Raw genomic sequence first — 26,292 nt, forward strand, 5'->3', positions numbered from 1 at the left:
TTAATTTGCAAAATAGTCTTAAAACCAACTTGAAGAAGAACCGCGATAAAATCGTGAATCGTGATCTATCTTGAAAAAATCGTGATTTTAATTTTTTTTCTAGATCGCCCACCCCTAGTTCACGCCATAGGATTATAATGTAAAACAGACGCAAACAGAAGTCAAGTGTGAACATGGCCTTATGGGCTAAAAAATAAAATTAATGCAGGTTTTCATCTGAATAATTAAAAGAAACATAATTTCATAAACCCTGAATCTTTATTCAAGAGCGCAACAAACCTAGTAAACAAAATAAAAACTGTGTTGCAAATATGTCATCACAGTATCGTTTTATTTTGTATGTACCACATGTCGTTGCCTCTCGTTCTCAGTCTTCTGGTTGTACCAGGGCTCATCTCTGTTCGGGTCGGCCTGCCAAACGTACTTCAGGACAGTATTGATCAGAGCTTTACTGATCAGAATGCAGAGGTACACGATCAAGTAGGCATTCATAGACCTGTAGGACAAACAAGAGGATCAGAAACCTGGTTATACATAATACACTTAACATGTGATATAAGTTCTTAAAAAAAATCTCCGTCCTTTACTCATTCTTTTGTCATTTCATTCCTTTATGACTTTCTTTTTTTCACAGTACACGAAAGAAGATATTTTGAAGAAAGTTGGTAACTGAACAGCACTTGGCCACATTCACTTCCATTGTAATGACACAAAACCAATGCAAGTGAATGAGGGGCAGTTAACAACATTCTTCAAAATATCTTCTTTTGTGTTCTGTGAAAAAAAGAAAGTCATAACAGGTTGACCTGAGGCTGAGTAAACGATGACAGAATTTTCATTTTTGGGTGAGGCTTGGGGCAATGAAACATATCTTAGAACAGACAAAATCTATCTGCCGTAACTGGCCGTAAGGGTGACTTCAATAATGCTTATAATCTGTTTAAAAAAACCCTACAAGATTAAATGAACGTTCAAAAAATCAAGGCTTATTTGATTCGACTCAATTATTGTTCTCTCTGAAAGAGCAGAACTCTGAAGTTGGTCTTATTTAAGACCAAACAAATCTGTGCGTATTGAATTATCGTATCTATCTGTCTGACAGAGTTGCCGTGCAGACACAGCCAGCGTTATCTGACACGATCTGCAAAGTGAAACACAGCGAGTAAACAATTTGCTTTACAAACAGACATTACACTGTACATGCTGACGGGAGCAGCGCGTCTTACTTTTCAACAGCTGAGCGTTTCTGAGACTTGGACTGGTAGTTGAGCGCCATCTTGGATTCCATGCCCGTATAGATGGCTACAGCTGGATGAAAGAACAAAAAACAGCATTGTGAGATTATAAAAACCCTCAGTAGAGCCTTTTTGATGTTATGACAATGTAAAAGCCAGCGTCACATAACCCATCTTTTTTTGTCCTGCCGTACGGACCCATTACGCCATAATGGCTCCATTGTTACCAAAGTTAAACATTTTTAGAGTCCGTCCTGTACTGTGAATCCTCACGTGTATAGTGTGACATTCATTTCGCTCGATTGTCCTCTCACTCTCCGGCATTTATAAAAAAATCTCCACTCTCTCAGACTCATTTCATTACGGTGTGACAGAACGACTCATTCAGCAACTTTTCAATGACTTCTGTCCCTAAAACGTTTTTCACTTGAAAGTTTTTATCTGGTCTCTCATCATTGAAAGCAGACAGTTTGGATTAGAGCAAACGCTGTTAAAATAACACAATGATGAATGAATTCCCCCATGTTACTTCAAACTCAATACTGTGATGTATATGTGCATTGTTTACCGTAAATAAATTCAGTGTTTTTGAGTGTCGCCCCACGTAGCAGCAGGTTCTCAGAACCCAGAGGTCTAAAACAAACAAAAATTCAATACATAATTTCAAACAAGTACAAATTAACATCACGAAAAGTTCACATTGACAATGTCACAAATCGAATAGCATTGGATTACTGACAATCAATACAGCAATCAATTGATTTTAAGTCACAATGTTTCTTTGTTTTCAACGTCTAAATTATCCTTAAACTTTCATTTTTTTAATAAAAAATCCACATTTCTTTAACACTCACCTGTATACCATATTTATATACTTGACATTCTCTTTTAAGAAATACAACTGTTTAACATTTTAGAATAATAGTACACTAATCAAAACAATGGACTTACACAAATGTAACTATGTTAGTTTTGAAACAAAAAACCTAAATTAATCAAAATCATGTATAAATGTTGTATATGTATTTCATGTATTTTAGCTCATCACCTCCAGGTGATTTTTAAACAATATTAAAGAAGTTCCCATCTATTCCCATTGGCTGTTTTTTCAATATTCAGTTAGTCATCCATTTCAAAAACAATTTATTTAATATTTATTTTAAGAAAGTAAATAATTTGTGCACACATTCATATTTTTGTCTCCAAACAATCTCAGACATTTAAACATACACATTCAAAACAAAAAATTGTGTAAGCTCAAGAAAAACCTTTCACTCAACTAACCCTAAACTTGCAGTTTATATTACATATGACATAAATTATAATTAATGAAAAATACTGTGGTAGAGTAGGCGGGGTGAGACCGTGGTTCGAGTCCGGTGAGTAATTGTGAATTACCGCCAGCTGTGCGCACACCGGGCTCGAATCACGTAGGAGATTGGGAGCATATAAAAGGAACGAGCGACCGGACCGCCGAGGAGAGAGGACCGGGCCCGAACTTATGTTAAGTTTATATTTATGTTCTTGTGTTTTGTATTTATGTTTTGTTCGCCGGAGGTCGTCCGTGAGGGGCCGCCGGCTGTTATTATTTCTGTTATTAAATGTTTAAAATGTCTTCCGGTTCCCGACTCCTTCTTTCCATGTCTGAATCTTATTACATTGGTGCCGAAACCCGGGAGGAAGGAGAGACATGCTGTCGGAGAGTCCTCGCCGCCGAGGGGCCTCACGGTGCCGGAGAGTTCGGGCAGCGCGGACGGAGTACGTCCGCCAGTGGCTGCCCGACGCGGTGGCTCTGGGGAAACGGAAGTGCACAGTGCGGCCACCGTCAAAGCTTCGAAGACCTTTATGTTTCGTTCGCCGGCGGTCGGCCGTGAGGGGCCGCCGGCTGTTATCATTTCTGTTATTAAATGTTTTGAATGTTTGCCGGTTCCCGACTCCTTCCTTCCATTTTATGGAGATGTATTACATATACATTTTATAATCTTTCTTTCTTTACATAGCAAGTTTGTTTCTTGGCAGAGACAAGGCTCGAGACTGGTGGAGACGTGTTGTATGAAAGTGATAAATCATCTCTCCTGAATTCGATCTTTCACAAACTGCTCCTTTGATTAAGAGTCAATATCCTGAGTATAGATTTACCTTGCGATGGGCTCATCTCGATCCAAATAAATATTGATGCGTCCCACATATCTACAGCGGGGGAGGAAGAAAAGACAGAAATTAATGTCCTGCCCAGGCTCAGTGTCATTGTTGGGCTTGTCAAACAGCACTCTACCAAGCAATACGTTCTGCTTAAACCCGCTTTTAACCCCGAGTTCGAACAGCTTTTAATCCTAGGTCACGATGTCGTGCCCAGAAAAGGATTAGCCGCACAATGATGATGTAGTGTTTAGATGTAATGGTATGTCGCTTAGCAACAGAAAACAGAATGGTTTGTACAGTTTTAGTGACTTTTGCATAGGAAATAAGTCCATTTAGATCAGATTTAGGGTGGTTCAAATGTTGTCATGTTTCTCTGGATGGTTGATACTTGTGTGTGTGTTTACTGTGTGTAACTCACTTGTACAGGTCCGGCTGAGGTTGTTCACATTCAATCGTAGAGTGCAGCGTGTCAAACTCCTCTGCTGTGGTGAATGCCTTTGTGTCCTGAACCGCATAATAGGTCTTTGTGTGGAGGAGATGAGAAACACGCATTGGGCATTCCAAGGTCAGAAACTCTCTCTCGCAAAAACAAACTTTTCTTTCACAATGCATAAGAATGATGCAATTTTTTTAATCAAATTTATCCCTCATTTTAATAGGAAATAAACCCACTATGCACTCAATTCGCAAAAGGTAAAAAAGCAAAACGTGTCTTAAATGAATCCCAAAAAGGAAAGAACCATCATAATTTGCTCATCCTCCGTTTGTTATAAACCTGTATACATTTCTTTCTTGTGCTTAACACAAATTAAGATATTTAATAAAGGTTTGCAACTTAGATGATTTGGGTCACCATTGACACCCATAGAAGGACAGAAGTCTACTATTGGAGTCAATGGTGACCCAAAACGGCTTAAGGCTAAAATACACAACAAGACTTCTGCTCAGATTTTCTTTCACTAGAAAGTGAGTAATCACCTTATGACTGGACTCTCCATCTAAACTGGCTGTCGTGACGAAACATGTACCGTCTTCTCTACTGGAGGACAGCAGTATGAGGTCACACGGAAACGTCTCATCCTCTTTCACCTGGACAATGTCACCCACCTGAAAGGTCAAAGTACAAAAAACTCAACCTCAAAAATTGGTTTCTTAAATAACAGTGATACACATCACTCAAGTATAATCTGAAAACCCTGTTATTTTACTTATCCCACACCAGATAGAATACTCACACCACTGGCTGAGTTAGTGTTGAAACAGATGCAACTTCATTGGCTACAGCCAAAACAGCCCACCTGGCATTTTATCTCGCCTTGCTTTGATATTCATCTTATCTTACACTAAACAATCTCAACACACTTCCGTACCTTCATTTCAGCATATTCCCTGACTGGCGGTAATCGAAAATACCATCGGAGATGTAGAGTACTGTACAGCAATGGTTAAGACATCAAATCAACTATAGATAATGAGTTGCATCTCACAGCAAAATAAAAATACAAAAAAAAAAAAAATACAGTCATGATTCAACATAAATCCTGATCTGCCGGCCGTGAGTGTTTTTGCGTAACGGATTACAGATGCTGACCGGTTTATAAGCAGGGAAAGCTGTAATATCAGGTGTTCAGGCACATTTTCTACCGTCCAATGTCTGTCTATCGAACGGATCCTGTGTATCAATCCCTCTTTCTTAAACTTAATAATAACAGATTTTTGTGCAAGATGACATCATGCAGAATAAATCGGAACGTGGGAATCAAATTGCACTGATAATCAAATCGAAGATCAACCAAATACATTTATGCTTTTGAAATGCATTTTAACCCTTTAATGAAAAGAGGGTGCTACAGCTATCAAAATGTCATTTCTTGCATATGCATGGGTTTTGATGGAATAGTTGCACAACCATCAAGATGGGAACACAAGCGCATCATCCTATAAATAAAAATAAACAAATAATAAAAAATGAGCAAAAAAAGATTCATATAAAAAAGACTTCCTGACTTAAGTTGTCATAATTCATCCGGGAAAGGGTCAAAATTTGTTTCTGAAGTGAAATCTTGCTTCTCATTTAAATCGAGTCAATATTGAAAGGCTGTGAGCGAGCAAATGTTTCCAATTATAAACAACAAGAGACTCCTGAGGCATTGTGGGTAATGTGGGCAAACTCTTGTCATTCTGCTTGTTGACATGCCAACATGCTGCTTCCAAACAGAAATCAGGCTGTGAAAGCAGACAGAGGGTTCGTGGTCTTAAAGTTTTCCAAGACCGTGTGATAAAATAATATTGTTTCAGTCGTCTCGTCGTTTTGAATTTCCAACAGAAATTAGTGCAAAACTATAAACCTCTGTTAGACATTTAAAGACCACAAACAGGAATGTATGGACAGGTGTGATTTGCTGGTGGCGCACCCGTAGCTTTTGGCTCTGTTTGCGTATGACTTTGCCGTGCTGGATGGCGTGGACTGGACATTGATTTATAGCGTTGTCCGCTTTGTGCCTGATCCAGTCCTCATAGCCCTGTGGATATAAAGAAAGGAGAACGGAATAAAACCTCTCTGTAGCTCAATTGGTAGAGTACAGCGTTAGCAGCTCAAAGCTCACCGGTAGGATTCCCAAGGAACACAAAAAATGTGTAGCTTAAATGGACTTAAAGCGTCCGCAAAATGTGAGAGTGGTATTAAAGAACATGAGTCTTTTCACACCTGTTTGATAGCTGTGACCGTGATGACAAAGAAAAGAGGAAGACCGCTGGTCATAGGACTGGTGGGTGTGTCGATGATCAGCTACATAGAGATGGAGGGAGGGGAAACAGCACACATTAGGTTGACATAGAAAGGTCAGCTCACGGTCATAAGCCTCATCAAGTACCTGCACTAGAAAGATGATCAGGAAGTAGAAATTGGCGATTCGTCTGAACTGCTCGAACAGATTCTTCGGTATGAAATTCCAAAACGTATACTGTCGACACAGAGACGGACGTTAAAAACAAATTCATGTGACAAGATCCTGATCAGATTAGACTGTTTTGCAAATAAGTGGATTTCTTTATAAGAATATTGGATTTTCATCTGGAATTTGTGATAGATCAATGGGGTCTTTGTGTACTTGAGGCAAAAAAACAAAAAACAAAATTAACATAGAATATAAAAAATACAAAAATTAAATATCATGATTTTTTTTTACTAAAATTAAATATCATAGAAAAATTAAATAAAGTAAGATAAAATGATATAAAATAAGATAAAACTTAAATACAGTAAGGAAAAAACAAAAAAACAGTCAAATAAAAAAAAATCAAAATAAAATAAAATAAAATAATGAAATAATCGTGACATAAAACATTTATAAAGTAAAATAATGTTAAATAAAGTAAAAAGTAATATAAAAATAAAAGGAACAGTAAATTAAAATAAAGTAAAATAAAAAAAATCTATAAAATAAATGTAATCAAAATAAAAGATAACATAAAAAATTAAATATTGTAAAAATGAAGTAAATTAAAATAATCTAAAAATGTAAAGAAGTAAAATAAGATACAGTTAAATAAAACAAAATAAAACAAAACAAAGTAAAATCACTTTGGTTAAAAGTGATTTAAAAAATATTTTTGGCAGTGTAGTTGACGGTTGTCCCAGCCAACCTATATCCAATATTGAGTAATAGAGTTTGTATCTTGTATGTATTTTTCTATATATTCTGTATATGTATCTTTTACTCAATATGTCTAGATGTTTTTGTATGTCCAGATGTATGTTTTTATTAAGAGATTTTTGTAATAAGCACAATAAGTTGGACAGTCAATGACAGTCACATGACCTCTAACAGACCTAATCGAGTCACATAAACAATCTTTCAGCTTTGATACAAAATCAACAAAATTATCCTGATTAATCATTTTGCAATAAGGACCATCAGACAGCTACTCATGGACTCCGTCTGACCTTTGAGGAGATGATTCTGTTGTCAGGAAATCTCTGTGGAATGTACGCTTCGGTTCCCGATGGAGGTTCTTTATGTCCAATATAAACCGTCCTGCTGTCCACCCAGTTCTCCTCTCCTGTACACTGTAACACAGAGACAGATAGTGTGGATTAGTCATTATTCATGAATGTCCATGCACTATTATTTTCTGTACTCATATGGTGAGCCGGCCTGACTTGAGTTCATAGGTCATGTCGGAACGCAAGAGAAAACCTGGGGCTTGAGCTAAACTATTAGGTATGGTCTGCTGATACAGTCACAGAGAGAAAAAAGGGACCAGATACATAACTTATGGTTCTTGTCATGCTCGGTTTGGCACTCAAAGGCAGAGGGAACATCGTTTCGTAACAGCGAGTGAGAGAGGGAGGGTGTACTGTGAGAAAAGAGAGCGAGGCAGAGGATAATAAAGAGACAGAAAACTAATAATCTGTTATTAGATTTCTGAGGACTTTATCTGAGGAAAATAAATGGTGCTTGCCAGCGCAGACCTTGCCAACGCAATGCTGGGTGATGTTTGGTGCCGTCAAGATTATTCAATTTAGCTGACGATCAATTGTCTATCAAATAATTGCAATTATGGCGATTAATTGTCTGTTTTAAGGCTTTTAAATATAACTATTAATGACAATTACTTTATTCAATGAAGAAAATATATATTTTAGAAATGTGATAACTTTGGAAATAACTAAAATTATTTACTACAGAGTGACCTTAACAGAGAAGACTTGAGTCGTGAGCACTAAAATAGATGTAGATGTGTAGATGCTGCAAGCTCGGAAACAAAAATGGAAAAAAAAATACAGAGCTAACACAACTCAAATGATGTAGTAATGTTTTTTGAATGCAGATCACCCTTGTCTTCTAAGGATTCACAATAATTTTGGTTATCTGAAATAATCACACGATGTCAAATAATTGCAACGAGACGATTATTTATTAATTGTGACAGCCCAAGTGATGTTGGTGGTTGCTAGGGTGTTAGGGGTGGTTGCTAGGTGCCTGCTTATTGATCTATAACAAAAAAGCAGAATTCAAGTCTCTGTCTCCATCGTTGAATGTGTCCTATAATCCAAAATCTGATCGCTTAGAATCTACAGAATCTAAGAGTCTACACTAAAGCCTTTATTTTTTTTTAGCCGTTTTTATTTTCACTACATTAATGAAAGGCAAAGAGCGCAAAACGATGTGTCCATAAACCCAATCATGTGAAATATTAATGTGAAGGAATAGTCATACACATTTTCTCAACAGTTCGTATTATTTCTGAACCATCTGCTCACCGTGTCGCTGCTGCTTTCACACCGGCTTTATAATAGTCAATGCTTTTGGATTATGCAAAGAACTGAATGGAGTGACATAACCTGTTATGTCTTTATATTCCAGTATGCGCAACCTGTCAAACCTTGACGTGATTGGACGTCGCGTGGCTCCACCCTCATCTTTTCATAAGGGTGGGATTAAACTGGTCAAGCTTCTTAAACTCTTACGTAAGCGAGATATGTGAGCTATTGTCATTTGAAGATCTACTGTCATGTCCAGGATGCAGTAGAAAAAGATGTATCTTATACATATTTCACTCAAGAGTTTAATGTAGATCTTCATTTTTGCTTTTTCACATGAACATTTCATCAGAAGCGACATTTGGGGTATAAATTTAAAGTCCAAATCTTAGGGCTTGTTAAAATGTTGCCACATGAAAAGCATTTTAAATCACACAGAGTGACGTCTTGTAGCATCGCAGAAGTCGCATTTAATCAACTTGTTTACCCTTGCAAAACCTATAAACCTGCAGGAAGTGAGTTTAAAGTTTGTCTTTGTGACTCATGCTTTGTGTGTGTGTGTTGAGGGGGGGATTCTGACCTTGTAGAGCAAGTTTAGATGCCATCAAAAACTCCATTAAAATGAAAAAACTCAGGCCAAAGAGAAACTAAGCCTAGGTCGAATCTCACTTAAACATGAAAGGAACATGTTTAGCTCAAATCTCATAGCAAAACACAACAAAATTATCAAGAAATTATACTTTGGTCACAATGGGAATAGCACAAAATAAAGCATAATTTGTTATGGTAATGACATTTTGGAGGGGAAAATATAAAAGTAAAGCAATTTGGAGGGGAAAAAATACATATAAAGATACTTTTTTTTAAATTTCTAAATGTACTGTAACATTTCATAACTATTGTAAAAATATACTTTTTTAAATTATTGAATAAAAGAGGTTACATTCTTGTGGGCAGAATCTTTACTAAAGGCCTATTTATGCCAATAAAGTCTAGCAATTAAAAAAAGTAGGAGTCATTACACTTTGTTCATAATGGAAAAAAAGGGTAATGTGTGTAAAATAAAATAAATAATATAATGTTAACATAGGTGCTTAACTAAACCACACTTTCAGATCGCAATTTCTATAAGCTGATTAAAAGAAAAAAAACCACATTGTACAAACAGGTCACAATGCAAAAATGGGTCGAAGCACAAAGCGGACTGCATACGTCTTTTTTTTCTCTCTTCTGGATTGAAGTGTTTTTGTGTTTGTGAGGTGCCGTTAAGCAAACGCAGCTGAGCAGCTGGTGAGCGGTTCGATGAACCCTGATCCACCATAATCGCACCTAATCCATCCTAAAATCACACTCGACAACAAACCAAACCCCCGTATCCCACATGGCCGAGTGAGTGTCCTTCTGATCACCTGAGTCCACGGTGACCCACATAAACCTGCACCCGACGGTAGCGTAACGTTACACTGATTCAGTCATAAATCTGTCCCAAACACTTAATAAAGCAATAACGATAACAATTGCATCAAATCATGGAAACGCCAACTCTCATTTGCACCCAGGAATGAGGCAGCGACAGTCTAGTCTCGAGTCAAATGGATTATATTAAAGCCGTCTCGTGCCTCGGTTCCTCAGGCAAAACTCAGGTTACCCAACCGCACACACATAAACCCTTTGCAGTCGACTGACTGAGCAAACAACGTACATTCTTCTACCCTCCAGTGAATCCTGCTGATCCGGTATCAGCTGTATTTGTTTACATTATCACAAACTTTAGAACAGACAAAGTCAGACAAAACTGATCATACTGTATATCAGCACTTTAACTTTAGCACTTTAACAGATTTCAATCGACATCAAAGGATCACATTTTCTAGTCGTTACTCGTTGTATATAATGTTGGTTTTATAGCAAATATATCACGTATGAGATCTGTTTCAGCTTTATGTCAATTGTTGTAATTTGATGCCAGGTGTGACAGCAATGACAGGTGCGGTGTGACATCATCACATGCCGAGAACTGTAGTAGTAGAACGTCTAAATACCGCAAGCAACATCAAACTGTAATCCCAGGTTTATGCTGAACTTTTAAACCGATTTGACCACGATTTTACCACAGTGACTAAAGTGGTAATTGTAATTAAACCATAGCAACCACAAATTTACAATGTCTTACTATAGTAACATCAGTTTAACAATGATATTTTACAGTAAAACTGTGGCATTAGCTAAATGCCAAAGTTTCCCGGTTAATGACTCCCGGTTAATGACTCCCGGTTAACAAATAATATTTAATCCACCAAAAAGCTAATACACTTTTACGATAATAAAATCAGGGTTACTTTTCACCAATTTAGGGTCAACGTTTTTTAGCTAATGTCGACACAGAGTGCCTGAATCTTGATGAATGCAGATATATTCAACATATCATGATAGCAAATAAGACATACACAAAACTAATGAATTTAAATGTTAACAGTACATAGTATTAAAAACAGAAATTGTGCAAAAAACCTATAAACAAAGTTTTATAGTTTTATAGTTTCTTTTGGTCATCCCCTTACTAGCATGACAAAGTGAACCAGGTAGTACTTCACAATAAGACTATTGCTGCGTACCAATTCGCATACCATCCGTCCTAAATAGTTTTCAAAAATATAATTAGTATGCTATCACTAAATTAATAAACATAACTATATAGTTAACATAACATATGAAACAATGAATGTATAAATACCGAGATTGAAAGAAGAGCTGTTTTTTGATGTTGTGATAGTTAATGGCCACAAAGTTGTCTAGACAACAACATCCATTTTCGTTCCCTGTAAGTCACAGTGGTGCATATTTTTTGCTACATACTAAAATGTATACTTTTTCATAACAAAAACAGTTCATACTAGTATAAGTAAGCGAAATGGGCCGCAGCATATAATTGTTAACGTAAAAAATGCTAACATGAAGTAACAATGAACAACATTGTTTTTCAGCATTTATTATTCATGTAAGCTAAAGTTAACTCATGCAACCTTATTGTAAAGTGTTACCATGAACTTTTATTTTTAACACGCACACATATTTCACTGATGTCAACACACATACGCTAAATGCTTCAGGTCATCACTGATGTGGCACGGGCTAAAAATACCTCCTCATGACTCCTGTAACTTCACGCGGCAATGCTTAAATGACAGAGTCATATTTGAAACGCGATACAAATGATTAAATAACTAATGGAAACTTATTTTAGATTAAAACATTGACGGTGGTCACTTATGAACAGACATATGAAGTGTTAAATATGTCTGGGAATGGGTTAAGCATTTCTAATAGAATAGATTGCATAGTGAATACAGTAATCACTCAAGCTGTCATTGGCTCACATGTAGGTCATCCTTTAATGACTCCCGGTTAAGAGTGTCAGATGGGTCACATGCCTGAGGGAAGACCATGTGTGAGTGTGTGCGTGTTGGGGGGGGGTAATAATAATAATAGTATGACATGCCATAAGTTTAATGCTTTTTATCCCAAATGTAATTTGTCTGCTTAAGATCTGGAAAACATATACTGTGTAAAAACATTTGATAAAAATCTTAAAGACATCTTCTAAATGTCTATATGACGTCTGACAGTAAACATCTCAGGGATGTATTGAAAAAAACATTTTGCAGAAGTAAATGCAGACATCAAATAGACGTCTCCAAGATGTATGTGTGCTATCAGGAATGGTGGTGTGGTATGTTTTACTGTTGATTTAAATGTACTGTATCAATTTTATCAATATTATTACTCAATTTATCATCACATTTATGTCTATTTGATGTCCGCATTTACATCTGTAATACGTATTTTTTATTGTTCGCTCATCAGCAACATATCTCTGACACTTCTGCTGTCAGATGTAGATCTAGAAGATGTCTGCAAGATGTTTACGATTTATAATGTATTTAAACCTTCTCTAAGATGTTTTTACGCTGGAAAATTTTCCAGACCTCCGGATCTTTGGCAGACATCTTACAGACGTACCTGTGCTGTATGGGAAAATTATTTTTTTTGTTTCAATTATATAAACTAGTGACAGCATTTCTCCAAAATAAGTAAATGTTCACGTTTATTTTAGTTTTAGTATAAAATGAATATATGATGTAATAAGCCTGATTTTTTATAACTCTCATGCATCTTTGCATTTTACATTGCTGTTGGTTGACTTTATGTCATTCCTGAGGTAAGCTTGAGCTTCTGTTGAAATTCAACACACACTTTAATAGAAATGCCACCCTTCATGCAGAAATCCTGAATAAAGGCAAAACTGGAGCTGTCTCTTGATTATTTCACACGGCCTTCTCTTCTTCTCCATCCCTTTCAGTACCAGCATTTACCTGACCCTTTCAGAACCTGGGTAACTAGTGAAACAGGTAAACCCTGGCCTCCTGCCCAAGTATCTCGGCCAGTGCTATTGTTTGAATGGGTGTCGTCTTCCCATAAAATTGTTCTGTTGTTTAGCGTCACTCAGAAATAAAACAAGGAACGCAGGAACGACAAGAAGCGACTCGCTCTCCTTGGCAGAAAAATAAATAATATCCCTTTACAATAAGATGCACGATTACCAACGGGAGATAAAAAGGGTTTGCGGCAGTCTTCTACTTAGAGGAGATAATTGGAGCCTTGAGGGTTTTAAGCGACAAACGTTGCCAAAGTTCAGGATGGAGTGAGAAAACATTTGTTTTGCATTTAATTCATCTGTGGGTGGACTTTAATCTCTCTCCCCTCCCCTATATTTTCCTTCCTTGGTCATTTTGTTAAAAGGCAAAAAGCAACCTGTTGTCTTAAGCGAATGCCAGAAACCAAACACCAGCATTGTGTCTGATATCCGTTTCCGTCCACCCCTACACACACTCAGCAGCTTTTTCTAAAAAAACACACACATACACACAATGACACATATATGCTCCTCAGAGGAAACATGCCCTTTCAGGAAAATAACAGTATAAAGACCTTTTGATGCTTGTAACTGGCCGGCGAGGAGGAGGAAAACAGGTTTAAGTGCTAAATGAACATAATTACACCCTTAATACTCTGTTGACACATGAAATCAAAACCTTTTAAATATAAATCTCAACCTTCATTCTGCGGAAACTACAAACACTGCTACAGGCACACTTTTAAAGTTCGGTAAGCCATGCTCCACATTGCAATTTATTTTTTGCACGAGAACTGTCCACTTACAATGTACATCTTATGGGAATATAAATATGACGTTAAAGGGATAGTTCAGCCAAATATGAAAATTCTTTCACCATTTATTCACCCTCTTGTCATTTCAAACCTAAATAACTTTCTTTATTCTGGAGAACACAAACAAAGATATTTGAAGAATGTCAACTTTTGTGTTTCACAGAAAAAAAAGAGTCATACAGGTGTTAAATGGTATGAGGGTATAAAATATGGCAGAACTGTTATTTTTGGGTGTCCCTGTCCCTTTAAATGCTTTGTAAATCTGAAATTAATTTGTCTATTATTTGTATCTCATTCAGTTTTTATTCAGGCAACATCAAAACACTTAGAAGAAACTTTGCGTAGCATTTGTTTGATACAAAAGGGGAATTAGCGATCACAAAAATAACCTTTCAAACCAAAACACAGTTCGCTTGCAGATCCTGTTTATTTTTTACTCATGCTCCGTAGATAGCAGGCATGAAAGCAAATGTGGGACACACCTCACCAAAGTCCACGCAAAATAACTCAAGTACGAAAATAGATCATAACATCTGTACCATCTCTTTATCAAATGAATTTTTAATGACAGCAGGTGGTTCGGGTTGATGTCTTAAGAGCAGCAGACAGCTGGTGATTCATCTTATCTTTAAAGGATTAACTTTAAAATGCATGCCGATGCTAAGAGGTGAGCCACTTATCGAAACTACAGTAGTTGTCAAATGACAACTTCAAGAGGGTGCAAGTGAAAAATATAGAGTGAGGAAGTGAAGAAGAAACAGAGATAACCAAAGAGAGCTGTCAATCAAGCATCTGTTCTGTGTCGTGTACCGATGAGGCTTATAAAAAAAATGCATTATAGGAGATTAAACTACCACAACACATCATACCAAACCTTGACCTTATCTATGAGTTCAGACACTTTTGAAGCCCATAAACATTGGACAACAAATTCCCTGTTTATTCCAAACACTAAATTGGATTTGTTATTGGCTGATCATGCAGACCTCAACAGATTTATGTAAACTTAATTTAACAAACCAGAGATAAAAACTATTAGATGAAAACAGTATTTCTTTTTGACCTCACAATAACAATATACTTCAAATTATTTGTTTTTACAATCCTATAGTGAACGATGTAATAAAAGCATTGAGCTGTGTTAATACATTTTCAGTTAGTTTCAAGCGAGCGGTTGTGGCCCGTTTTAGTTTTTACGGCAAGAATAGTTTACCACTGTAACATCAGACAGCAGGTGTTCAAAGTGCAAGATTTTATAATAATAACATAATAGTATGAGCAAACGCTCTTAAATATGCAAGCCACTCTTACCTTATAACCTATAAATCTGTTAAAATTTCCTTTTTTAACAAACTTTTCTATTATACCGTAATCCATCTTCTGTGTTCGACGTCTAAAGCATCAAGGAAAAAAATGATGTCTACTCTACATATGTTTGAATATCGTGCATTAATGTTGCTTAGACGCTTCGAAGCAAATGCAATATATAGCAATATATATACAATCGATGCATTATGGAACTTATGAAGAAAACGAGTCAGCAAAAACAACAACGCAGCTAATAATCTGTCTGATGTTTTAAACAATCCATACCATTTAAAACCAGCTAGGTAAGCATTAGATGGGACTAAAAGCTTATTCTCTCTGCATTGAAGCACAAATCAAAACCATAGTCCTTATTTAATCGCTGCTGAGAAGTACTAAAGAGAAACATCGCTGAATGTGGTTTCGTCTTTATGTAATTTTAAACATCTCTGAATTGATTGACGCATTAAGAACTGTCTGCCTTTGATCATATTACATTTTCATATGTTAACACAAGTAAGAAAACAACCGAAGAGATTTATAGTGTGTCTGAGGTGGGAATTTTATTACTTCACATGCAACGTGGGAATCGAACCCGGTACTGGGCGTTATCGATGTTGCAAGTATGTGATGGGTTTTAAAAATCTTAAAGGGATAGTTCACCCAAAAATAAACATTTAGGCCAATTACCTTTAAGTCATGGGGAAAAAATTTGGCATGCACTGATATGTACAATTTGGGCGATAACAATAACTGATGATTATACAGTATAACCGTGGAAGTCGATAACCAACATACTGGCAGATATACAGTATCCAAGTAATATTTTAATGAAAATTTGTCTAAACCAAGAGGCAAAAAATGGAAAACTACAAATTATTTCAAACTGTATGGTTTTGTTCCTATAACTTACATATTCATAAATACAAACTGTACTGTTTTTTTAACTGTGAGCAGCATGCATCTGAAGTGTTTAAACCAGAAGAAATAATTTATCATCTTTAATATATTGGCATGATTTTATAATCAGACTGATACCGATAACTGTAGAAATGACCATTTATCGGCCGACACCGATATAGTCGATAATATATTGTTTGTCCCTACTAAAAATACTTTTTAAAAACTTACAATTAAATAAAAAAATATTAATTAAGATATTAAAATAAATAAAAAATTCTAATTTAAAAACTCCATTGATTACATACTCATTGTATCTCACTGTTTTACTATTAAGCAGATGGGTGACTAATGCTCATTGGGAAGTAAAAAATCTAAGCGTTTCGTATCGCTACATTTCAGCATGTGAATAAAATGAAACGGAAATAAAGTGTTGGCCTGCTTCTCCGTGTGTGTGTGAAAAAAAAACAATGTGTGAGAAACTCACATTGTTGCGCCCTGGGTGATGCTAAAGGATTCAGGGAGGAGGTTTGTTCTCGAGTCAGCTTCTGTTCCGGCCACAAAACAACAGACCTGCATGCGTTTTATCTCAACCACCGATAAGGAAAGCGAGGATGACTGAAATCTATCTCGTCTAACACAACCCACACACATCCTGGCCATTGATTCAGCCGTAGCTTTGTTGGCGCTTGTTTACACACTTGGCGATAGGAGCTATCATGCTTGTCCAGTCAGCTCGTCTATAAAATTAACAACATTTTACATCACAAAAGGCATTTTAAATATAATTTGTTGGTCGGAGCGGACAGGCCCGTACAGGACTGAGATTAATAGGGTTGTCAACAGGCCAAACAATCATCCCTTAGCCAAAAAACTGGCCGACAGTCTGGGGTAAACAACTCCAAGGCGCTTGTAAATTGCTAGCAAAGAATGCTAACAGAAGTTTTATAGTTTTTCCGTTTTTTTGTAGAAAGTAGCTTTCTGCGATTTACAACTAAAAAGGTTAGCAATAAAAAAAGTGTTTACCCCTGACGTAATCTGTATCCGACGACAGTCCACCTTAGGGGCTTTAAAAAATGTTGAAGCTAAAAAATTCTAAATAAATTTTGTTTTTGCAGCATCCAGCATTTTTTTCTGAACAATGAAACGTTGACAGCCAATCAAAGTCAATGTAAATTGAAAGGCAAATAATAAACTTCTAAAAAATTCTCCTAAATGTCTAACATGTGTCAAAAATCATCTCAAAGATCTATTGCAGGCCCAGAAGGCCATGAACGTCTGATTAAGATCTAGAAAACAAAGATCAAAAAAACATCTGATAAACGTCTAAAAAAGTGCAGGTTTACATACATTCTAAATAATAAACACCTCAAAGACATCCTTTAGAAGTCTCTATGACATCTGAGATGTATTTCGGATGAGCAAACAAAACAAAAAATGTATCGCAGATGTAAATGCAGACATCAAATAGACCTCTCTCAGTGGTTGTTAAGGATTGAGCTATGTATATAATTTAGTGATGTTAATAAAAATGAGACACATGAATTATTTCCACAAGGCAATCCGAGAACAGAACTGACCATCTGTGTCGATCATGCTAATTTAACTCGCTAATTCATGCTGTTGCTAGAAAGGTGCATCAATGGTAAACGCTACGCTCGTTCTCAAACGCTCTCCATCTGTTAGCTGCTACCGCACCGGAAAGGTTTGGAAGCTATGAGCCATGAGTGTCACCGTGTCCCTCTTTTACAAAGTTTTATCAGGACGGTGTTTACTGGAGCCCAATGTCATTAACATGCCAGCACTCACCTTGAGGGGAATGCTATCTCAAAGCGCAACATGTGCACTTAAAATATTTAAGTGCTTGGAGTTAGTATCTATTAGCAAAGAGTATATCCGTTGTTTTGTGTTACCATATATAGCGGCATGGTAAATGGAAAGCACAAAAAATGCCCCCCATAACTTCCAGCGGTGGAACACATTGTCTATTATTTTTATTTGATTCATTTTCAAATGCATTAAAACACCACACTCAAGATAATTGTACTGAACCACATCCCTAAGGCTATCCAGGTGACATGTACTATTCACCACCCATAATCCTTCAGTGGCCGAGCGTGGGAATGCACAGAGAGCATGTGTCCGTCTGTGTACACAACAAACAGACAACGGCCAACTGCTTGCTCCAGATGTACAAGTCTCCTGGAATATAAAATACCAGAGGCAGTGAAGATGTTAGCTGGAACGATACGAGACTAATCCATTAACCTCTCCAACCGTCTCTCTCTCTCTCGACCCCACATAATATTTAATCTGTGCTAGCATGTGATAAGCTTTGAGAACTGAGCCACGCGGTCAGCAATCCATCACGTTTTGAAAATGTGACTACGAGAGGAGGAGCTTAAACACACACAAACACATTCATCACGTGTGTCGGTGGATCAATAGACTGATAAATGTCACGGTTTCTGGCACAGATCAAAACGAAAACAAAATCAATATTCATTTATGAGTCTGTTTAAGGTACATTATTGTAAGCCACAAGCTTGCTTTTAAACCCACTAAATGCACTAAAGATGTCGGCGGAGTAAATCCTGATACAGAGAACCAGGTTTCTAAAATTATTGTATTTTATAATGTGTATTAAGATCATTTAAAGGGACCGTTCACCCCAAAATAAAAACGTTCATCGTTTACTCTTCCTCGAGTTATGCCAAATCTGTGTACATTTCTTTGTTCTGATGAACTCAGAGAAAGATATTTGGAAGAATGAAACCAAACAGTTCTTCGCCACCATGGACTACCAAAGTAGGAAAAAAGACAATGGTCGTCAAAAGTGCCCCAGAACAGTTTCCTTTCCATCTTCAAAATATCATCTTTTGTGTTCAACAGAACAAAGAAATTTACAAAGAAAATGTGTCCTCCTATGGTAGTCAGTGGTGGCCAAGAACTGTTCGGTTTCAAGCATTCTTCCAAATATCTTTCTCTGTGTTCATCAAAAACAAATATATACAGGTTTGGAATAACTTGAAGGGGGGTAAATGAAGACACACATTTTGGGTGAACTTCTCCATTAAGCATTTGCCAGACACTTTAATACAAAGCAAATTACAAAAATGAGAATCGTCATAAACCAGTCCATGTCAAACAAGCAAAATTAAGAGAGAAAAAAATCCCTTCACACGTATTTCTGTAAAATGTGTCTTTTTTCCTCTTTACCAGCAAAATCTAGTTTTTCCCATTTCCACCTGTTTTTAGTTTTCGCTGAGTTGGCCGTTCAAATATCCAGATTAGATCCATGGGTACGATTAAATAAAACTGTATATTCAAAAGCTAAAAGTGCTGATCCAGGATTGGTTATATTTTCCATACTGAACTGAATGTAATGATACGGATGAGAGGGACTCAAGTCCAGTTTGGGAGACATTTAATGTATTTGACACACACAAAAGATCTGTAGTATATGCATCCCTCAGCATGGCAACGAGCCCTCTGTGGTCCAAACCTGCAGTAGGCATTTTATCATTATCCTCACTTCAAAACACATGTTTGCTCCCTTTTAGTGGGTCACTTAAATTAACCCATTTACCAAATGAGACATACAGAAGCTCGGCTTAGTTTCTCCGCAGCGAAATGAAGGTTCTACACGTAGGCAACCTACACAGACATGTAGTCAAAAATTCTGTTATCATTTATTCACCTTCAAGTTTTTCAAAACCTGTCTATGTCTATAAATTTTGAGAAATGTCTCAGATTGTACAATGGATGTCAATGGGGGCCAGTGTTGTTTGGTTACCAATGTTCTTCAAAATATCTTCTTTTCTGTTCTGCAGAAGGAAGGAAGTCATTTAGATTTGTAATGACATAATGTTGAATAAATGATCAAATTATTTTTTATTGTCCCTTTGAAAGCAACAGCTGGGAGTTCTTGTTCTAGTACGAACCACAATGATGAAACAAAAGCACTTAGCGGTTGAAATGTTCAAACATTTTCTATTATCTTTCAATATTATTATAATTTAATGTAAGATAATTTAATAACCTGATGTCTAGAGAAAACTGTAAGAAAGCCATTTACTGTATAGGTTGATCTCTGTTAATACAAGCCCTGCTGAGCTTTCAAAATCACTCTGTGACTGGTTGAAGCTGTTTTCTTTTGGTCGCTCAAATACACTTTTTTAGTTCAGGTTCTAACTTCTGGGACCTAAGAACACACAGTTTTAAAATCACACTAACACGCTGAAATGATAAAAGTGATAAGAATTCTGTATGCCGAAGCACAAATGGTCCGTAACTACAGAAACAGAACATCGATGATAGTGTTTCATGAGCTACACAGCAGCCAGACAAGGTCAATGCTCCACCCATCACAGCCAGACAGAGTTCCTGCCTTCCTGCTAATTGAAAAATGGAGCCATAGGTTTGTAATTGACAGCCCACTGCAGTAGAATAATTCACTCTTGCCCCCACTATGAACCCAGAGGAAGTACAGGACAGAAAAAAACGAGCGAGAGAGGAAACCGGATTTGCAGATTAACCTCAGAAAAAAATCTCAATTAGTCAGAGTGTTACTAAAAATATTTTACAAGATTAGAATACAAATACATTCAACAATACAGTATCAAACACTTTGCTCTAACTTTTTTTACTGTAATGCCTTTTCAAAGGTGGACCTTGATTTCAAACAATAATGCTTTGAATCATCCTGAGAAATGCTGAAGTGATGTGCAAATATGTCTTGGTATTCAACAGTAACAGTATTACACAGATGTACAGTGAAAAACCTAATTTAACGTCCATATGACATCTATTCTTTTCCATTCTTTCTGTTTATTTACATAAAGTGCACTTAAAAAATGAATTTCAAATATGTCCATCCTAATGCTTGATCTCTTCCATTACATGCGCTTGCACAATGTAACTCTTGTACGACTCCTTCATGCTCATTTCTCATATTCTAAACTTAATTCAGTCTGTATTTTCTATCCCCTCGTTCCATTAATTCCCACGCGATCAATCAGTGATATAGCTTCAGCTTGCCTTGCATCAAAAATGAGTGCTACATAATCTGTCCGGTACTTTCACCTGCGAGTGTGTTGAGCAAAGCCACGAGTACGGCAGTGTTAACATGGACTGCCGCAGAACCTTCATATATGCTGAGATAACACACACGTGACTTACAGTATACGCATCCATGCACCAGAATAATGAATAAAACATGAGATTTTCAGTTTAAGACTGAAAAAAGAACAAAAGAAATACAGATCTTAAAGACTTTCAGTTATTAGTTAAACACCCTCAAGCCATACGATTCCAAAAGTCACAGCTCCACAATAAATAGATAAAAAGTCATAAAAAAGAGTGCATTTTTAAAGACAGCTAGGGAAAGGTTATAAGAACAAACTCCTGAATAAAAGGGTATTCATATACGATGACAAGTTTAACGCTAACTGTAACTTTAACTATATTTCCGCCTACACTAGCAGACAATAACTGATGATAAAAAATGTTGACCTGCTGATGTTGCTTTACGCTTTCATTCCCAAATATTCAAGCTCTAAAATCGAACTGCAAGTTATCGTCCATAAGGACTTAAGTAATTTGGGTTTAAAAAAGAATAATCAAAAAGCAAAATTGCTCTGATCTCATGGAAACTCCTAACTATTTTAAAAAGTGTCTAATTGTAATTTATTAATTAATGTGCATTTATAAATCATTGCTAATGGTGGTATTTGCTGTAAATCTTAATCGCTGCAGGACCAGATTTACTAAACAGGGCAAAAAACGTTTTTGGGTATTTGGCGCTCGTTTGTACGTTGTCGTTTTAACTGTCAATACGCCTCTAAAAATGCGTGCACGGATGCGAATATAGCAGTCCAAATTATTTTTATGATAGATGAAAATATTGAAGGGAGTGTGTAAACATGATTGACACAACATGAGGTCGCATTTTTTTTGTAACGTGTGCCGCAAATTTTGGACTCACTGTGCCATGGCGCAACTTCAAAAAAGCACAGATGGGAGTGGACATTTCTGCGGGTGATTTACTAAAAAACACAGGCGCAATATCTCATTCCCTTATTGACGAATGCAATCTTTCAAGAGCACCCCAAATTAGTGCAGGGTTTAAGACATGCTTTTGGGCGTTAAATAATGCCGCAAATACCTGTGCAATGACGAGCGCAAACCTTAGATAAATCGCGTTGTGTGGTTAATTTAAATACATTCCACCCATAAAGGTTGAGTCTGAAGAGAAAATTCCCTACAAATGCATATGCAATAAGGTCAGTCGCAATAAAATCTGTTTCCACACCTTTTCTGCGCTAATTTTCACTCTGTGTCTTCAGTTTTTTTACTTACACTGCCGAAAGCTGCTAGTAAATCTGTCCCCTCGTGTTCAACAACCTGATACTCTGTGGGGTTATCATACTGTCTTAGTAGAATAATGGCTATAAAAGTATACTGTGCCCTTTATAAAATACACCATGAGCACTTTTTAGATTCACATTTATAAAGCTTCAACGAACCTCTATGCTCATCTTTAGATAGAGCGAGAACGTTTCTGTAAAACAGTAGATTTCCTTCCAGATTCAAATTGCGTAAGGTTGTGAATAAAACAAACATCCACTAACGTTTACTCCTCTTTCTATCTTTAGACCCTCAGTTTCCTCTAGGGAAGTTCAAGTGGCTCAATAGAACAAAATTCTTAAGGCACGAGCTGACCGGGTGGTATGGGTTGCATACTAGTTTGCATTTTTATCTAAAACCAACAGCATTTGTATGCAGTACAGGAAAGATGCTTCTTATTTAAACTGGCTAAAGGCTATCTTTGGTAATAACAGCCTCCTAATATTGTCATCCTATACCTTATGATTGTCAAAGCAATACACCGCCACTAGAAAGAAACGGCATCATGGCTAAAAAGGTATATTTCAAGTATCCTATGGAGGAAGATGACAAATTTTATTGTAAAACGCAACACCACCGGCTAATCACAAATAATTCTGAAAGCACAGATACTCTCAGCGTCACTGTGAGACCGGCGGCTACGACTATCATCCCTCAATTCATTAATGTCCCACGCTGGCAAATGGAGTTGCCGAAAAAAGCCCAGTGCTCTCTTGAGGTTCACTTTCATTTGCCAGCTTCTCATAAATCAATGCGGCCGCTTCCTGCGATCATGTGATGTCCTGGGCTGCGAGGGCCCACGGCACATGCTCAAATGAGAAGCATCCAAATCTGTATAAGAAGAATATATTTTTAAGCACTTTGGTAACCAAACAACACTGACCCCATTGCCTTCTATTGTATGGACAGGCATTTCAAAAAATTATCCTTAAGTGTTCCACAGAAGAAAGAAAATCATACAGGTTTATATGGCAAAATACAGTAACATCAACATCGTACAAAGGGATCCTCAGTGTGGGGCTTCAACTCATCCTTCATCAACCAACTTTGTAATCAAATAATATGAAGCATCACACAAAAGTGCATACGGCTCTGCGATCACTAAATCAACTTTTGCTGTCTGTAGAGACCTCTAATAGGTAGCATGGCACCAGCTAATTCGACTGTGCTCATTCTGCACCCTCCACTTAAGGAGTGCTAATCTTGTAATCGTCATGGGGATGTTAATAACACGACTTCAAGCATGACTTTGATCTTATACATAATGCAAGGGAACGGTCATGGTAATATATGTAATATATATTTCAAATCAAAAGTAAATAAATAAAGATATTAGTTTAAAGCAAACTTTCCAGGGAGTTTCTTCAAACTCCCGCCTTCCGAAACGCTCTGATTGGTAAAGCTGACCCGGTCTGTCGTGATTGGTTCCCCGCTTAAGAGTGTGTGTCTGAAGATGTCCCAACCATACCATATCAACGAGTTCCGCTCTTGAAGCTGTTGTGATTGGTCAGTCCCCCTCTCTGTGCACGTGTATTCATGAGCTTTGGCTTTCCGCAATAAACAGTAAGAATGGCTTCAACTTCACTTCATCAGTTAAAAATATGCGGATCGAAGTGTGACGGAGGTCTGCTAGTGCATGTGCACGTAAACGTCAATCTTTGTTAGAGATAGCAAGTTTTTTCTACTATGGCGAGGGAAATGACACCGACCGGTTGGGTCAGACCGATTATTTTATCACTAATAACAGAAGTGTTAGTTTTGCCTTTTTATATTGAACCCAAATTATAAAAAAAATGAGATTGAATAGGAGACATTTACAAACAGGACTTCAGAGTACGTTTCATAGAAGTGTTTAAGAGGTATGCGCACACAAACACAATATCAGTGTATTACACAGAAGAGCTTTCACAGCCGATGTTAAAGTCATGGAAGCTGTTATTTGACCGTTGGTTATCTTAGAATGTGTGTAGCTGAATTCTTATTACCAGCTGTAGAACTGTGATGAAAGTGAAAGTAATGAAGCGCGTATCTCAGTCAAATGCTTACAATTTCTCTTTGATAATCAAAAACTACTCCAGCAGGTTTTCCTCTTCTTTGAGGAAGGCCTCGCCCCTTCTTTGGCGACTTCCTTTGGGTGGAGGTTATTAAAAGCACTCGGAATGGTGGCATCATGAACCCGGGAAGTAGAGGGCTGTAGTCAATTTCAGCCGTTCTCTGCAGTCCTTGAAAAGCGAATTCTGTTAAAGACAATATCTCCCTTGGAACTGAACTTTGAGCTTTATGATTTTGCAGGTATTATTGATGCTTATACAGCAACATTACACACTAACTATAGGTCGAAAAATGGGATCACGGGGAACGTGCTCTTTAAAGACAATTCTCACTTGGCATTGAACTTTGAGCTTTATCCTTTGCAGGTTTCATTTATGCTATAATAGCAATATTACACACCAACTAAAGTTTGAAAAATGTGATCACGTTAAATGGTGCCTTTAACACACGTCTATAACGCACGTGTTGCACCCGGAAATTTGTCGCTTAAAATTACGCTTTTATTTCTAAATTGAGCTATATTATCCATTTGGATAGCGACTTGTCTAAGGTTAAAAAACACTATTTTCCACATGCAGATTATTAACAAAGCTCATCGCACTGCGAAGCAAGGTGTGCTATGATTGGTCAGTTGACCATTGTGTAGTGATTGGTCGATTAGTGCAAGCGTGTGACTGAAATGTTACGCCTCTTACGATATTTGGAACATCAGGTTTCAAAGCAATTGTACTGACAGGTACGCCATCTTACTTGTGTATACATTTGGGCGGTCTTGGCCAAATGATACAACGAACTGACGTAGATTTGTAGGGGTGTGGTTACACAAGGCATTACAAGCAGGTCTGGGTGAGCATTTGCTTTTAGCTGGAATAGATCCTTTGTTCCGACACTTTCATTTTCGCAATTTTACGTGTCTAACACAAGCATGGGCAACTTATAACACACCAAAGACACAGAAACACACATCTTCACGCCATATGACCCCTTTAAACACTTTTGGCCGATCTTTCCATGTTTTTGAAACTGAATTAAAATGGTGTGCGACACTTTAAATGTCACTCTAGCGTGAACAGAGAACATCCTATTATATCTTCACACAGACATGCTTTGTTTGTGTGTGTGTGTGTGTTTGTGTTTTTGGATATGTGATAGGACTGTGAGTATATCTGAGCTAGTGAACACGGTTTGCCTGTTTGGCTGCAGTGCAACTGTTATCTAGTTTCCAATTTTTCTCGCACCTGAGCAAAGCAGGCGCTACATCACCAGAACACATGCGAAAGCCTTGGGACGGTCTCTTGAGAATACTGCATTACACACTGCAACGTTTTATTTCCTTTCTCATTATCAGGAGATACGGCACAGGTCTACAGGGAACCGAGAGTCACAGGTCCAGGCTGTTAATGGGTATCCATTTTGTGCCTTCAAATTCCGTCCCCTATGTTTTGTTCGAGCAAGCGTTTCGTAGATCCCCATCCCTGTGTCACATGGTCAGTTTTTGAAGCATTAAGACAAGGACTGCTTGTATCTGTGACACAAACACACAAACAGGCTGAAGAACAGTGAGATGATAAAAGCTTTCCTGATTGGCAGTGTTATCAGTTGGTGTCTTCATTTAATCTAAATAGCTCCGCTAGAGGACACAGTCAAAATATTTCAGCTCCTTTAAAAACATACATTGGTATAATTTTACAAAATAGTATTTTCAATTAATTTAAGTGATGGCTTTTACTATCAACAGTTTCTAATCTGACGAAA

General features: G+C 37.1%; 1 protein-coding gene across 5 annotated transcripts in view; it reads right to left on the minus strand.

The window, feature by feature from the left end:
* The window catches only part of atp11a (ATPase phospholipid transporting 11A), a 62,179-nt gene that overhangs the window by 26,811 nt on the left and 9,076 nt on the right, over nt 1-26,292 (minus strand). For all 5 annotated transcript variants that reach the window (XM_056771287.1, XM_056771278.1, XM_056771296.1 and 2 more), the window contains exons 2-11: nt 7,324-7,446; nt 6,251-6,340; nt 6,085-6,165; nt 5,792-5,899; nt 4,356-4,484; nt 3,796-3,899; nt 3,375-3,425; nt 1,804-1,868; nt 1,227-1,308; nt 346-496 (exon numbers count right to left, since the gene is read on the minus strand). In XM_056771287.1, coding sequence (XP_056627265.1) covers nt 346-496; nt 1,227-1,308; nt 1,804-1,868; nt 3,375-3,425; nt 3,796-3,899; nt 4,356-4,484; nt 5,792-5,899; nt 6,085-6,165; nt 6,251-6,340; nt 7,324-7,446 — 984 coding nt within the window. The remainder of the gene's footprint in view (nt 1-345; nt 497-1,226; nt 1,309-1,803; nt 1,869-3,374; nt 3,426-3,795; nt 3,900-4,355; nt 4,485-5,791; nt 5,900-6,084; nt 6,166-6,250; nt 6,341-7,323; nt 7,447-26,292) is intronic.

Source organism: Triplophysa dalaica, chromosome 2 (assembly GCF_015846415.1).
Source record: "Triplophysa dalaica isolate WHDGS20190420 chromosome 2, ASM1584641v1, whole genome shotgun sequence".
NCBI lineage: Eukaryota > Metazoa > Chordata > Actinopteri > Cypriniformes > Nemacheilidae > Triplophysa > Triplophysa dalaica.